The 14,722-nt window shown below is 41.7% G+C and overlaps 1 protein-coding gene across 1 annotated transcript in view; it reads left to right on the forward strand.

The window, feature by feature from the left end:
• The window catches only part of CXHXorf58 (chromosome X CXorf58 homolog), a 32,823-nt gene that overhangs the window by 443 nt on the left and 17,658 nt on the right, over positions 1 to 14,722 (forward strand). Inside the window, exons 2-5 of the mRNA XM_005593180.5 lie at positions 2,363 to 2,498; positions 3,817 to 3,916; positions 8,162 to 8,256; positions 8,679 to 8,790. Coding sequence (XP_005593237.1) covers positions 2,383 to 2,498; positions 3,817 to 3,916; positions 8,162 to 8,256; positions 8,679 to 8,790 — 423 coding nt within the window. The 5' untranslated portion in view covers positions 2,363 to 2,382. The remainder of the gene's footprint in view (positions 1 to 2,362; positions 2,499 to 3,816; positions 3,917 to 8,161; positions 8,257 to 8,678; positions 8,791 to 14,722) is intronic.

Raw genomic sequence — 14,722 nt, forward strand, 5'->3', positions numbered from 1 at the left:
GGCATGGTTATTATTCCCAATACATACATGAAGAAACTGAGGCACATAGAAGTAATTTGTACGAGACCACACAGAAAGTGGGAAGCTAGGATCCAAACCCATTAGTCTGCCTTTGAAACCTGTGTTCTAGCCAAAACAATTGTTTCACTGTCTCATAATGAGGATGTATTTCCTATTTCATTCTGTATTTCTGCCCTAATCCTATAAAAAGTGTAAGCCCTATCCGGGCGGGCATCTGGAAAAATTTGGAATTTGTGCAGTGATGTGCCACTGCCCTCCAGCCAAAGACCACTAGGGGCACACCTGTAGTTGAAGAAAATGGGTTTCTCATTGCTCCAAGGAGAACGCACATGTAGGAACACAGTGGCATATTTCAGTAAAAGAGTTAGATTTATTATAGGATTTGGGCTTTGGTTCGGTGATTTTGGGGTACGTTCAAGGAAGCAGGAGCTTTGCTCTGGATCGGGTGTTGTTAGGAAGCAGTGGTAACACCAAGGCCCAGCTGTGACTGCCAGCCAACTCCCAGATGTTAAGGGCTGCTTTTCTCTTTCTTAAGAGGATTGTATATTCCAAGGCATCCCCAAGGAGAAATATTGAATAGACTCAGAAGGCTCTCTGCATCAGCAGTGTAACATCACACATACGTAAAAGTGTGAAACATATTGATAAATTAGGGCAGAAGGTCTTAATTCATGGGGTGTGCGAACTTGTATGGGGGAAAAAATGACAACTTCATTTTCACTAACCTCTAACTGAACTTTGTTTCTTTCAATTATAGTGTAGACAACAAGCCACAGTAGTATTAGCATTGATGACTTTGTCATCAATAGAAAGCACAGATATTTTCATGTTACATTGCAGTCGTGTCAGAGATCTTGAAATATTTACGCTCATTACTGCTTCAAAAATACAGTAGTCATTAGAGCTCATTTAATGCATTAAGACACATTTACTATAATTTTGTTTTAAAAAATATTTTAATGATTTCAGTATAATTGGAACACTTTGTAATCCTATGTATGTTATGCGGTTTTTTTTGTTTTGTTTTGTTTTTTTGAGACGGAGTCTCACTCTGTCGCCCAGGCTGGAGTGCAGTGGCACGATCTCCACTCACTGCAAGCTCCGCCTCCCGGGTTCACAGCATTCTCCTGCCTCAGCCTCCCATGTAGCTGAGACTACAGGCGCCCGCCACCCCGCCCAGCTAGTTTTTGTATTTTTAGTAGAGACGGGGGTTTCACCGTGTTAGCCAGGGTGGTCTCGATCTCCTGACCTCGTGATCCGCCCGTCTCGGCCTCCCAAAGTGCTGGGATTACAGGAGTGAGCCACCGCGCCCGGCCATGTTATGCGTTTTAAAGAGATCTGTCCCTAGGGGGTCCATGGCACCAAAAGAAATAATAACGAGCCCCTGGTTTAGTAACAAAGACCAAGCAGTGACTAAGAATTTGGGAGCTGCATCCAAATTGGAGTATTACTGCATCCAGATTGGATGCTTTAAAGAATAGAAAGTTGGAGGTGGAATCAGAAATTTAGTGTATACCCTCTCACTTTACCAAGGAGGGAACTGAACCACTGAGAGGTTAAGTGACTTGCTCAAAGTCTCACTGCTATTTGATGATAAAACTGGGACAAAACGTTTTTAGACAAACATGTAAAAACTCTCCGCTGTGCTAGGCACTGAGGACTCCATAGTCAACAAGATGCCTCCTGCCCTCAATGAGCTTGTTGGTAGACAGCTGGGGAGTGATGAGATTGAATTATTGAGTTAAAAAGTTAACTCCGGGTGTAGTGTGGAAGATGAATAAGAGGAGAAAAAGACTGGAGACAGACCAGTTATAAGGCTGTGGATAGATTTATTTGTCTTTTCCATATACCATATAATATTTTTAGTACACAATGTAAACTGTAAGCAACTTTAAGAGATCCCCAATGCCTTCTTTTTTTTTTTTTTTTTTTTGAGACGGAGTCTGGCTCTGTCGCCCAGGCTGGAGTGCAGTGGCCGAATCTCAGCTCACTGCAAGCTCAGCCTCCCGGGTTCACGCCATTCTCCTGCCTCAGCCTCCCGAGTAGCTGGGACTACAGGCGCCCGCCACCTCGCCCGGCTAGTTTTTTGTATTTTTTTTTTTAGTAGAGACGGGGTTTCACCGTGTTAGCCAGGATGGTCTCGATCTCCCGACCTCGTGATCCGCCCGTCTCGGCCTCCCAAAGTGCTGGGATTACAGGCTTGAGCCACCGCGCCCGGCCCCAATGCCTTCTTTTTTAAAGGATTCAGAATTAGTACAACAATCATAAGGCACTTGAGTCTTGTCCAAACAGTGTAATAGTATAAATTATGACCTCAAAGGCTTAATTTATGTACTTTCAGATTACTTCATTGGAGGGAAAATGAACCGTTCCTCAAATGTACCAGGTAAAGGTATTCTGAAATCAGGTACAAAATCCTTAGGAAAAGTTCGCAGAGTACGTTTCGCAAATGCACCAAATTCAAGATCATTACTATCGTAAGTACCCGTATTTTGCCTTGTGTTATTTTCCACAACTGTACAGTTTCCAAACAGTACTTATCCAGATAATTTCAAATGCTTCTTGTTTTGTAAATCAGAGATTTTGTGTTTTAAAATTACTTTCAAATTGAATAATTATAATTGCATTTTCTAATTTACAAAGCATATTAACACACATCTACTCGATCCTGATACAACCTTGTGAAACAATTTTTATATTTTATAAATGAAACAGTAGCAACCGGGAGAAGGTAAGTGGCTTGAAGAAAGTTAACAGCTAATAAATGGCATCAGATAGGATTCAAAGGTTTGTCTCCATACTTCAGGCTTTTTCCTTTTTTTTGAGATGGAGTCTCGCTGTGTCGCCCAGGCTGGAGTGCAGTGGTGCGATCTCGGCTCGCTGCAACCTCCATCTGCCGGATTCAAGCAATTCTCCTGCCTCAGCCTCCCGAGTAGCTGAGATTACAGGCGTGCACCACCATGCATGTCAATTTTTATATTTTTAGTAGAGACGGGGTTTCACCATGTTGGCCAGGCTGGTCTCGATCTCCTGGCCTCAGGTGATCCCTCCCGCCTCGGCCTCCCAAAGTGCTGAGATTACAGGCGTGAGCCACTGCACCTGGCCTAGCCTTTTCTTCTTTATATCTTGTAGCTTGCATTTTGCCAGCCAATGGGTAGCATTATGCAGGAGTACCTGTCTTTGTACATAGCACTGTAAGGGGTAATGACGGAGTGAGAAGGTATGAAGGAGGAGACCCCTACAACCTGCCAGTGCTGGGATATGACCAAAAGTAGAATAATTCTGACTTGACCTGGATGAGCCTGGTTCAAGCAAAGATCAGAGAAGGAAGTTTCTTTTTCTAGGGCGTAGTAGTCCATCCCCAGAAGAGAACTGGGCCTCCTGTAACTTTGACTATTCCCCATTCCATTTTCATAGCACTTGAACTAGTTGTACGTTTCATTTCAGGTCGTGAATGTTTTTGGGAAGTGAGCTTGTCTCCTCACACTTTTTATTTATAATATATATGCCTCTTAATGATACATTTATATTTTATATGCCTTTTGATGATAAAGTTTTAGCCAGGACTTTTTTTTTAAATCTCAGGGGAAATCTCCTCAAGTATTTCATATCCTCATTCTGAGTGGGTTCTGCAAATGACCACTTCCAATTACCACATCCAAATGTTCCTCATTAGGTCAGTCTTAGAGTGGAGGATGGGGAGGTACAGGAGGAGGAAGCATAAATTGATAGTTCTCTAAGGTTTTAGGAAAATGAAAACTACTTTATAAATATTAACCTCTTTTTTTCTCTCAGAATGCTTAAAGACATTTCAGCTCAAATAATACAGAGGGCTTGGTTATCTCATACAAACAAAATGATATTTCGACTCCTGAAACACGCAATTTGTGCAGCGGTAAGTAGTTTGCTTCTTTTTTTCTCTGATGGATTTAATTATCAAGCCAAAAGATCTATTAATTAAAGATCGAATAGATAACCTTCTTTATCTCTTTTTTTTTTTTTTTTTTTTTTGAGACGGAGTCTCGCTCTTTCACCCAGGCTGGAGTGCAGTGGCACAATCTTGGCTCACTGCAACCTCTGCCTCCCGGGTTCAAGTGATTCTCCTGCCTCAGCCTCCTGAGTAGCTGGGATTACCGGCACCTGCCACCACACCCGGCTAATTTTTTGTATTTTTAGTAGAGACGGGATATCACCATGTTAGCCACGATGATCTCGCTCTCCTGACCTTGTGATCTTCCCGCCTCAGCCTCCCAAAATGCTGGGATTACAGGCTTGAGCCACCACACCCGGCCCTTTTTTTATCTCCTATTTGCATCTAATAATATTGCATGGAGTTCTGGAATTGTTTTTTCTGTTATCCCTAAATGAATATTTCTGGATTTTTTGAAATGTGGATGACTATTATTTTTTCTGAAATTAATATACTGCTTGTTTTGTTTTGTTTTTAAATTTGATTCCTTATTTGAAAATGTGAAACAGTTCTCTTCCAGCAATAAAAAACTCCGAATCTGTAAGGTGCAGTGTCTCACACCTGTAATCCCAGCACTTTGGGAGGCCAAGGCAGGGAGGGCCAGGAGTTCAAGACCAGTCTGGCCAACATTGAGAAATGCTTTCTCTACTAAAATACATAAAGATAGCCAGGCGTGGTGGCATGCACCTGGAGTCACAGCTACTTGGGAGGCTGAGGCAGGAGAATTGCTTGAACCCAGGAGGCACAGGTTATGGTGAGCTGAGATCATGCCACTACACTCCAGCCTGGGCGGCAGAGTGAGACTCTGTCCCCCCTCAAAAAGCTCTGAATTAAAAGTTCCCTTACCTTTCATCCAGCAATTTTACCTCTTAGAATCTATTCTACAATACATATACAATTTGATTGCACCATTGTTTGTAACAGCAAAGGAAGTAAACTGTATAATATCTAGTGATAGGATGCTGGTTAAATAAATGTTGCTGCTTTTATTTTATTTTATTTTATTTTATTTTATTTTATTTTATTTTATTTTATTTTTGAGACGGAGTCTCGCTCTGTTGCCCAGGCTGGAGTGCAGTGGCTGGATCTCGGCTCACTGCAAGCTCCGCCTCCCGGGTTTACGCCATTCTCCTGCCTCAGCCTCCCGAGTAGCTGGGACTACAGGCGCCCGCCACCTCACCCGGCTAGTTTTTTGTATTTTTTAGTAGAGACGGGGTTTCACTGGGTTAGCCAGGATGGTCTCGATCTGCTGACCTCGTGATCCGCCCGTCTCGGCCTCCCAAAGTGCTGGGATTACAGGCTTGAGCCACCGCGCCCGGCCATGTTGCTGCTTTTATAGTGTTAAACTTTGCAGCTTTAACATGATTATGCAATAGAAAGAAAAAGGAAGATAGCTCATCAGTTAAAAAAGCAAGCACCAGACAGTATGAAGAATATGATCCTACTTGAATGAAAAACAAAACAAAACAAAAAAAAATGCATATCCCCCCTCCTCCAGAAAGCAACTCTGGCAACCTTAGCAGAGCCTTCCTTGGTATAGTACCAAATATTCTAATAAAACAACCTATAAATCCAGTAGTCTATTACTAGTGATACTCTTTTTTTTTTTTCTTGAGATGAAGTCTCACTCTGTCGCCCAGGCTGGAGTGCAGTGGCATGATCTTGGCTCACTGCAACCTCCACCGCCCAGGTTCAAACGATTATCCTGCCTCAGCTTCCCTAATAGCTGGGACTACAGGTGCGTGCCACCATGCCCAGCTAATTTTTTCTTTTTTTGTATTTTTAGTAGAGACAGGGTTTCACCATGTTAGCCAGGCTGGTCTCGAACTCCTGACCTCAGGTGATCCGCCCGCCTTGGCCTCCCAAAGTGCTGGGATTACAGGCATGAACCACCACACCTGCCCAATTAGTGATACTCTTAAGGGAATTTTAGCAGCTCTGAAAAAAATAATAAAGTCTGAGCAATGTATACACCGTTCATCTGACCCACAAACCTATTTCTGATGTCAGTAAAAGCAGAATACGGCCGGGCACAGTGGCTCACGCCTGTAATCCCAGCATGAGCTGGGATCTTTAGGAGGCCGAGGCGGGTGGATTGCCTGAGGTCAGGAGTTTGAGACCAGTCTGGCCAACATGGTGGAAACCCATCTCTATTAAAAATACAAAAAAATTAGCTGAGCGTGGTGGGGTGTGCCTGTAATCTCAGCTACTCGGGAGGCTGAGGCAGGGGAATTCCTTGAACCAAGGAGGTGGAGGTTGTAGTGAGCCGAGATTGCGCCACTGCACTCTAACCTGGGTGACAGAACAAGACTCCATCTGAATACTTCGGAGAAAACCCACCCAGGTAAACTCCTGACATTTCAGGTCTATTATCCATTGTCTTCAAATATGGAACTTGTATTTAATTTTATAATGCTGGTTTCATAGTATTTTTAGACTCTTCTGTAACAGAAGGAAATTCTTTTTTATCTGTTATAGTAATGCTTTAAGTTAATACCTTAAATTAATAATGTTTTATCCTTTTAAAAGCTATTTATTTATTTATTTTGAGATAGAGTCTCACTCTGTCACCCAGGCTGGAGTGCAGTGGCATGATCTCGGCTTACTGCAACCTCTACCTCCCAAGTTCAAGCAATTCTCCTGCTTCAGCCTCCAAAGTAGCTTGGACTACAGGCACCCGCCATCACGCCCGGCTAATTTTTGTATTTTTAGTAGAGACGGAGTTTCACCATGTTGGCCAGGTTGGTCTCGAACTCCTGACCTCAGGTGATCCTCCTGCTTTGGCCTCCCAAAGTGCCAGGATTATAGGTGTGAGCCACAGCACCCAGCCTAAAAGCCCTTTAGTGTACATTTTTATGTGATTATCTTAAGCATAAAGGGGTTGTTTGGGATTGTTTGGGGGAAAGAGTTGGGGCTTTAGAGTCAAACAGAACTAAATGAATCCTGGCTTCCCAATTTACTACCTGTATGCCTTTTTATAAATTACAAAAATTCCCTGAGCCTCAACCTTCTCTTCTGTAAAACAGGCATGATAACAGTCTCATAATGGGCCAGGTGCAGTGGCTCACACCTGTAATCCCAGCACTTTGGGAGGCTGAGGTGGGTGGATCACCTGAGGTCAGGAGCTCGAGACCAGCCTGACCAACATGAAGAAACCCCATCTCCATTAAAAATACAAAATTAACCCGGCATGGTGACACATGCCTGTAATCCCAGCTACTCAGGAGGCTGAGGCAGGAGAATCGCTTGAACCCAGGAGGTGGAGGTTGCAGTGAGCTGAGATCGTGCCATTGCACTCCAGCCTGCTTGGTGGCTCACACCTGTAATACCAGCACTTTGGGAGGCCAAGGCAGGTGGATCACAAAGTCAGGAGTTTGAGGCCAGCCTGGCCAATATGGTGAAACCCTGTCTCTACTAAAAAAATACAAAATTAGCCAGGCGTGGTGGCAGGTGCCTGTAGTCCCAGCCACTCGGGAGGCTGAGGCAGGAGAATTGCTTGATCCTGGGAGGCAGAGGTTGCGGTGGGCGGAGGTTGCGGTGGGCAGAGGTTGCAGTGAGCTGAGATCGCGCCACTGCACTCCAGCCTGGGCGACAGAGTGAGACTCCGTCTGAAAACGAACAATTCTCATAGTGTTGCTGGTGTAAGGATTAAATGAGCTGATGTATATAAGGCACCTAACATAGTATATGGTGCATAAAAGGTACTTAAAAGCTAGTAACTTATTACTATTGTCATCCTCATCTTACAGTGATTCATTCAACAAATACTTGTTAAGCATCTGCTGTGTTCCAGGCACTGTATTAGATGCTAGGAATATAGTGGTAAAGAGAAAAGCCACCATGCCTACCTTCATGAAGTTTACAGTCTAGTAGGAGGCACAAACAAGTTAATAAGTAATTATAATATATTGTGAAAAGTGCTGTCATAGGGAAATAATAGTACCTTTGATCTCAAAGAGGGACAGATACCCAAACTTGGAAGCAAAAATGATTAAGTAACTGGCTTAAGGCTACACAGATGGTAAGTGGAGGTGCCAAAACAAAAACCCACCCCTTCAGAACTCCAAGGCTAGCGTACTGTTCACTTTACCACGTTGCCTCTGTTATAGTCCATAAATTATGTCTGGGTGGGATACTGCTTTCCCTTTACAGTTCTGTCCTCTATTTCAGGAATTCTGTGTGACACATGAAATACTGAAGAAAGTGTCCCCCTTAGAGGCTAAGCTTATTAAGGATCCTACCATGCAGTGTAAAATTAGATTCAGGTAATGTATCTATGCTGATTTATTTCAAGAAGTACTTAGTTAATATGAGGAAATCTTAGATATGGATTTTTTTAATCCTCATAACTTCTCAGAACTTAATTACAAAGTAAATGTGTTATCTTTATTTACATTTGTTATGTGAAGAAACTGAGGCATGACTCTGTGGCTAAAAGTTGCGATGAGAGTAGCTCTCATCTCCCATTCGGTATTCAGTCTTACACAGGTGTGAGAATAGTTGTGAGCACACCAAAGTGTGGGTCTTACCTCCTACGTGATCCATTTAATTACCAGTTCTTTATATGCTCTGACATAGCTTTTACCCTGTACGCAAGAAACTATACGAACTATCTTAAGTATAAGGGGGAAAAGCAACTGAGCCCAAAACCTGATGCCAAATAACTAATTTTTTATCTTTATTTCAGATTTAGAGGTGAAACGTTTCCACCTTTCATCGTGTTTAAAATTTTTCTTCATACTGATGGCCACGGTTACAAGTATTTTAGCGGAAAAAATGTATTAATGCCGTCAAGTGAGGTGACGTTTCATGATGTACATTTTATGTTAATTTAGCTTCTTAACATTTATGTAGTATCTGAATTGCATTCAAATTATACAGAATTAGTTATTTCACCATGAAACAGCCCACCAGGTAGTGTGTGTGTGTGTGTGTGTGTGTGTGTGTGTGTGTGTTTTAAGCACCATGTTTCAAAGTGTCTCCACTTATTACCTAAAAATAAATTTGGAGTGAATTACTTAATTAAGACTCTAGAAAATATCCATCCATTTTTTGTATTAAAATTTTGATTTGTTAATAATAGACTAGGCCAGGCACAGTGACTGATGCCTGTAATGCTAGCACTTTGGGAGGCCGAGGTGGGCAGATCACCTGAGGTCAAGAGTTTGAGACCAGCCTGGCCAACGTGGTGAAATCCCGTCTCTACTAAAGATATAAAAATTAGCCAGGTATGGTGGCACATTCCTGTGATCCCAGCTACTCGGGAGGCTGAGGCAGGAGAATCGCTTGAACCCAGGAGGCAGAGGCTACAGTGAGCCAAGATCGTACCACTGCACTCCAGCCTGGGTGACATAGTGAGATTCCATCTCAAAATAAAAAAAAGACTAAAATTGGTGAGGGCTCTTAAATTATGCAGAACATTTAATGCCATTTTATTTGTTTTAATGGAATGTTATTGTTTCTTTGATTCTGGTAGCACATTTAGAAACAAAATTTGCTGGACTATGCTTTTGAAAATGAACTTTTAGCCGGGCGCAGTGGCTCACGCCTGTAATCCCAGCACTTTGGGAGGCCAAGGCGGGCAAATCACCTGAGGTCAGGAGTTCGAGACCAGCCTGGCCAACGTGGTGAAACCCCGTCTTTACTAAAAATACAAAAATTAGGCGAGCGTGGTGGTGCATGCCTGTAATCCCAGATACTCGGGAGGCTGAGGCAGGAGAACTGCTTGAACCCAGGAGGCAGAGGTTGTGGTGAGCTGAGATCGCACCACTGCACCCCAGCCTGGGCAACAGAGTGAGACTCTATCTCAAAAAAAAAAAAAAAAAGAAAAAAAAAAGAAAATGAACTTTCAAAATATTTATCCTTTTTTCACATGAATTATCATCATACTTATTTATTTATTTCTTTATTTTGAGACAGAGTTTCGCTCTTGTTGCCCAGGCTAGAGTGCAATGGTGCGATCTCAGCTCACCACAACCTCTGCCTCCCAGGTTCAAGCGATTCTCCCGCCTCAGTCTCCCGGGTAGCTGGGATTACGGGCATGCGCCACCACACCTGGATAATTTTTGTATTTTTAGTAAAGATGGGGTTTCACCATGTTGGCCAGGCTGGTCTCGAACTCCTGACCTCAGGTGATTTGCCCGCCTCAGCCTCCCAAAGTGCTGGGATTACAGGCATGAGCCACCACGCCTGGCACTCTCCCCATACTTTTAAGTTTCATGAATATTCACCACAAATTGTGTCTACAGTACAGGAATCACCTGGGAATCTTGTTAAAATGCTGCCGCTGCTGCTGGTCCATAAACCACACTTTTTAAAAAATTCATTCAGCCACTCTATATCTTTTGATTGGAGAGTTTAGTCCATTTACATGAATGTTATTACTGATAAGTACAGACTTAGTTTTGCCATTTTCTTATTTGTTCTGGTTGTTTTGTTGTTTTCTTCTCTTCCTTCTTTCCTTCCTTCCTGCCTGCCTTTTAGTGAAGGTGATTTTCTCTGGTGGTATGTTTTAATTTCTTGCTTTTTATTTTTTTGTGTATCTGTTGTATGTTTTTGGATTTGAGGTTACCATGAGGCTTGCAAACAATATCTTCTAACCCATTATTTTAAACTGATGACAGATTAACACAGATTGCATCAACAAACAAACTCCGTCTCAAAAAAACAAACAAAAAAAAACAAAAAAAAAATCACAAGCAAAGAGAAACCAAGTAAAAACTCTGCACTTTAACTTCATCTCCCCACTTTTTAACCTTTTGTTGTTTCTGTTAATATCTTATTGTATTATGTCTTGAAAAGTTATTGTAGTTATTATTTTTGATCAGTTCATCTTTTAGTCTTTCTATTTAATATATGAGTAGCTTACACACTACAATTGCAATGTTATAATACTCTGTTTTTCTGTGTACTTACTATTACCAGTGAATTTTGTAGTTTCAGATGATTTCTTATTGTTTATTAATGACCTTTTCTTTCAGATTGAAGAATTCCCTTTAGCATTTCTTGTAGGACAAGTATGTTATTGACAAAATTCCTAAGCTTTTGTCTGAGAAAGTCTTTCTCCTTCATGTTTGAAGGATATTTTCACTGCATATACTATTCTAGGATAAAAGTTTTTTTTTTTTCCTTCAGCACTTTAAATATGTTACATCACTCTCTCAGCCTGTAAGGTTTCCAATGAGAAGTCTGCTGCCAGACGTATTGGAACTCCTTTGCATGTTGTTTGTTTCTTTTCTCTTGCTGATTTCAGGATTCTTTCTTTATCCTTGACCTTTGGGAGTTTGATTATTAAATACCTTGAGGTAGTCTTTGGGTTAAATCTGCTTGGTGTTCTGTAACCTTCTTTACTTGAATATTGATATCGGTCTCTGAATTTGGGAAGTTCTCTGCTATTATCCCTTTGAATAAACTTTCTACCCTGATCTATCTCTACCTCCTTTTTAGGGCCAATAATTCTTAGATTCACCCTTTTGAGGCTATTTTCTAGCTCTTGTAGGCATGCATCATCCTTTTTAAATTTTTTTTTCTTTTGTCTGCTCTGATTGTGTATTTTCAAATAGCCTGTCTTCAAGCTCACTAATTCTTCTGCGTGATCAGTTCCTCTGTTAGGAGACTCTGATGCATTCTTCAGTGTGTCCATTGCATTTTTCAGCTCCAGAATTTCTGCTTGATTTTTAATTATTTCAGTCTCTTTGTTAAATTTATCTGATAGGTTTCTGAATTCCTTCTCTGTGTTATCTTGAATTTTGTTGAGCTTTCTCAAAACAACTATTTTGTTTGTTTGTTTTTTGTTTTTTTACGTCAGAACATGAACACAAAAACAGCTATTTTGAATTCTCTATCTGAAAGGTTACATACCTCTGTCTCTCTAGGATTGATCACTGGTGCCTTATTTAGTTTCTTTGAGGTCATGTTTTCCCGAATGGTCTTGATGCTTATGGATGTTTGCCAATGTCTGGGCATCGAAGAGTTAGGTATTGTAGTATTTATTGTAGTCTTTACAGTCTGGGCTTGTTTGTAACCTGTCCTTTGTGAAAAGGCTTTCCAAGTATTCAAAGGGACTCAGGTGTCGTGATCTAAATCTTTGGTCACTGCAGCCATATCTGCATTAGGGGGCACCCCAAGCCCAGTAATGCTGTGGCTCTTACAGACTTGTAGAGGTACTGCCTTGTTGTTCTTGGCTAAGATCTGAAAGAATTCCCTGGATTACCAGGCAGAGACTCTTGTTCTCTTTCCTTACTTTTTCTCCAATAAATGGAATCTCTCTCTTTCTGTACTGAGCAGCCTGGAGCTGGGGGAGGGGTAAAACAAGCACCCTTGTGGCCACCACCACCACTGGGACTGCATTGGGTCAGACCTGAAGCAGGCACAGCACTGGGTCTCTCCCAAAGGCCCACAGTGACCACTGCTTGGCTACCATTTATGTTCACTCAAGGCCCAAGGGCTCTACAGTCAGCAGGTGGCGAATCCGGACAGGCTTGTGATATAAACCACACTTTTAATAGCAAGGCTCTACAGTACAGGTTTTACTCCTTGGACCCTTATATGTGACTATAATTAAGTTTTAAAAAGATGGACATTCTCATATTTAGCCATTTATAAACCACACATCAAAGGTTATTTTTCTGTAACCCCGGCAAGATTCTGCTTCTGGAAATGTTGTACACAAAAACTATGGCCCATCTTAAATCATGAGTTCTAGCACGTATGCAGGAGGGAAGACCACACAGCCTGGCAGTTTCTGATCAGATCCTGCATGTGCGGCATTGACTCTGAAGAGTTTTAGAAAAGGAAAAGGGACTACTTTTCTCTGTGTTCTCAGGTAGTATCAGATAAAATTTAACTTTATTTCAGAAATATATCAAATGAGGCCAGGCACGGTAGCTCACACCTATAATCCCAGCACTTTGAGAGGCCGAGGCGGGAGGATCACCTGAGGTCAGGAGTTCGAGACCAGCCTGACCAACATGGTGAAACCCTGTCTCTACTTAAAATATAAAATTAGCCAGATGTGGTGGTGGGCGCCTGTAATCCCTACTACTTGGGAGGCTGAGGCAAGGGAATCGCTTGAACCCGGGAGGCAGAGGTTGCAGTGAGCCAAGATTACACCATTGCACTCCAGCCTGGGCCACAAAAGCAAAACTCTGTCAAAAAAAAAGAAAGAAAGAAAGAAAGAAAAAACCTAGAAAATGAGCTACATGTTTTCATTATGGAATATGGTATTTCAAGAACATTAATATTTATATAGATTGACTTCAAATGTGGAAGTATATGTTTATCCTATTTGAAGGATAAATTTATGCCACATTTACGTATGGAATAAGCTTGTAGTTACCCCTATAACACATCATCAATTGTTTCTTTCCTAAGATTATATAATGAGGCTTTTTCAAGAACTGAGATCCTCCTGGGTCTCCTCCTGCCAGCCCCCATGCTGTACATGGGTTTGAGCAAATGAGAAACTTAGAGGCAGTGATCGGAAATCACTGCTTATGCATTAAAACTCATCATAATGCTGTATAATAACTTAAATGTTTGTTTAAATTAGCCCACAGACAGAAAAATATGCCTCTGTGCCTTTATCTTCTGTGCTACAACTTTCACTCTCCTGGGGTAGTCATTGTTAATGGTTTGCTGTGTATCCTTCATGTTTCCCATGAAAATATACACACAGAGATTTTAAAATTTTGTTCTTATTATAAAAATGTGGTCATACTATTGACCTTGAATTTTTCACTAACCATCATAATGGGTTTCAAATGATCAGAACATACCCAACTTGAAGAGAACAGTTTAAGGTTCCTTTTTCCCTTTAGTTCGGCTTCAAAACAAGATTTGTGGTTGATACAAAACTTATAAATATGGAATTTTTCTTACTCTAAGCTTACTCAACTCTATTGTTCTTTGTCTTTTTGTGTTTGGTGTTTGTTTGTTTTTTAAGACAAGGTCTTAATCTGTTGCCAAGGCTGGAGTGCAGTGGGGCAATCTCGCAATCTCGGCTCACTACAACCTCCTGCTCCCAGGCTCAAGCAATTCTTATGTCTCAGCCAGCTGAGTAGCTGGGATTACAAACATGTGCCACCACGTCTGGCTAATTTTTGTATATTTTTTAGTAGAGACAAGGTTTTGCTATGCTGGCCAGGCTGATCTCAAACTCCTGGCCTCAAGCGATCTGTCCACTTCAGCCTCCCAAAGTGTTGTGCCTATTGAGCACTTTCTGTTAAATATGATCTTAAACATTTTATGCACATTACTATAGTTAATTATCATAAACACTACAGTATATTTTCTGTTATTATCCTCATTTTAAAAAAGACTGAGGGCCGGGTGCTGTGGCTCACGCCTGTAATCCTAACACTTTGGGAGGCCAAGGCAGGTGGATCACTTGAGGTCAGGAGTTCAAGACCAGCCTGGCTAACATGGTGAAACCCCGTCTCTACTAAAAATACAAAAATTAGCCAAGCGTGGTGGCACATGCCTGTAATCCCAGCTACTTGAGAGGCTAAGGCAGGAGGATCACTTGAACCCAGGAGGTGGAGGTTGCAATGAGCCGAGATTGCACCACTGCACTCCAGCCTGAGTGACAGACTGAGATTCTGTCTCAAAACAAAACAAAACAAACAAACAAACAAAAAAACACTAAGTAACTTGCCTGAAGTCTCATACCTAGAAAGTGAAGGAACTGAGATCAAGACCTAGTTAGCCTGCCTCCAAAGTCCAATTTCTTAA

The sequence above is a fragment of the Macaca fascicularis genome, chromosome X (genome assembly GCF_037993035.2).
Source record: "Macaca fascicularis isolate 582-1 chromosome X, T2T-MFA8v1.1".
Taxonomy (NCBI): Eukaryota; Metazoa; Chordata; class Mammalia; order Primates; family Cercopithecidae; genus Macaca; species Macaca fascicularis.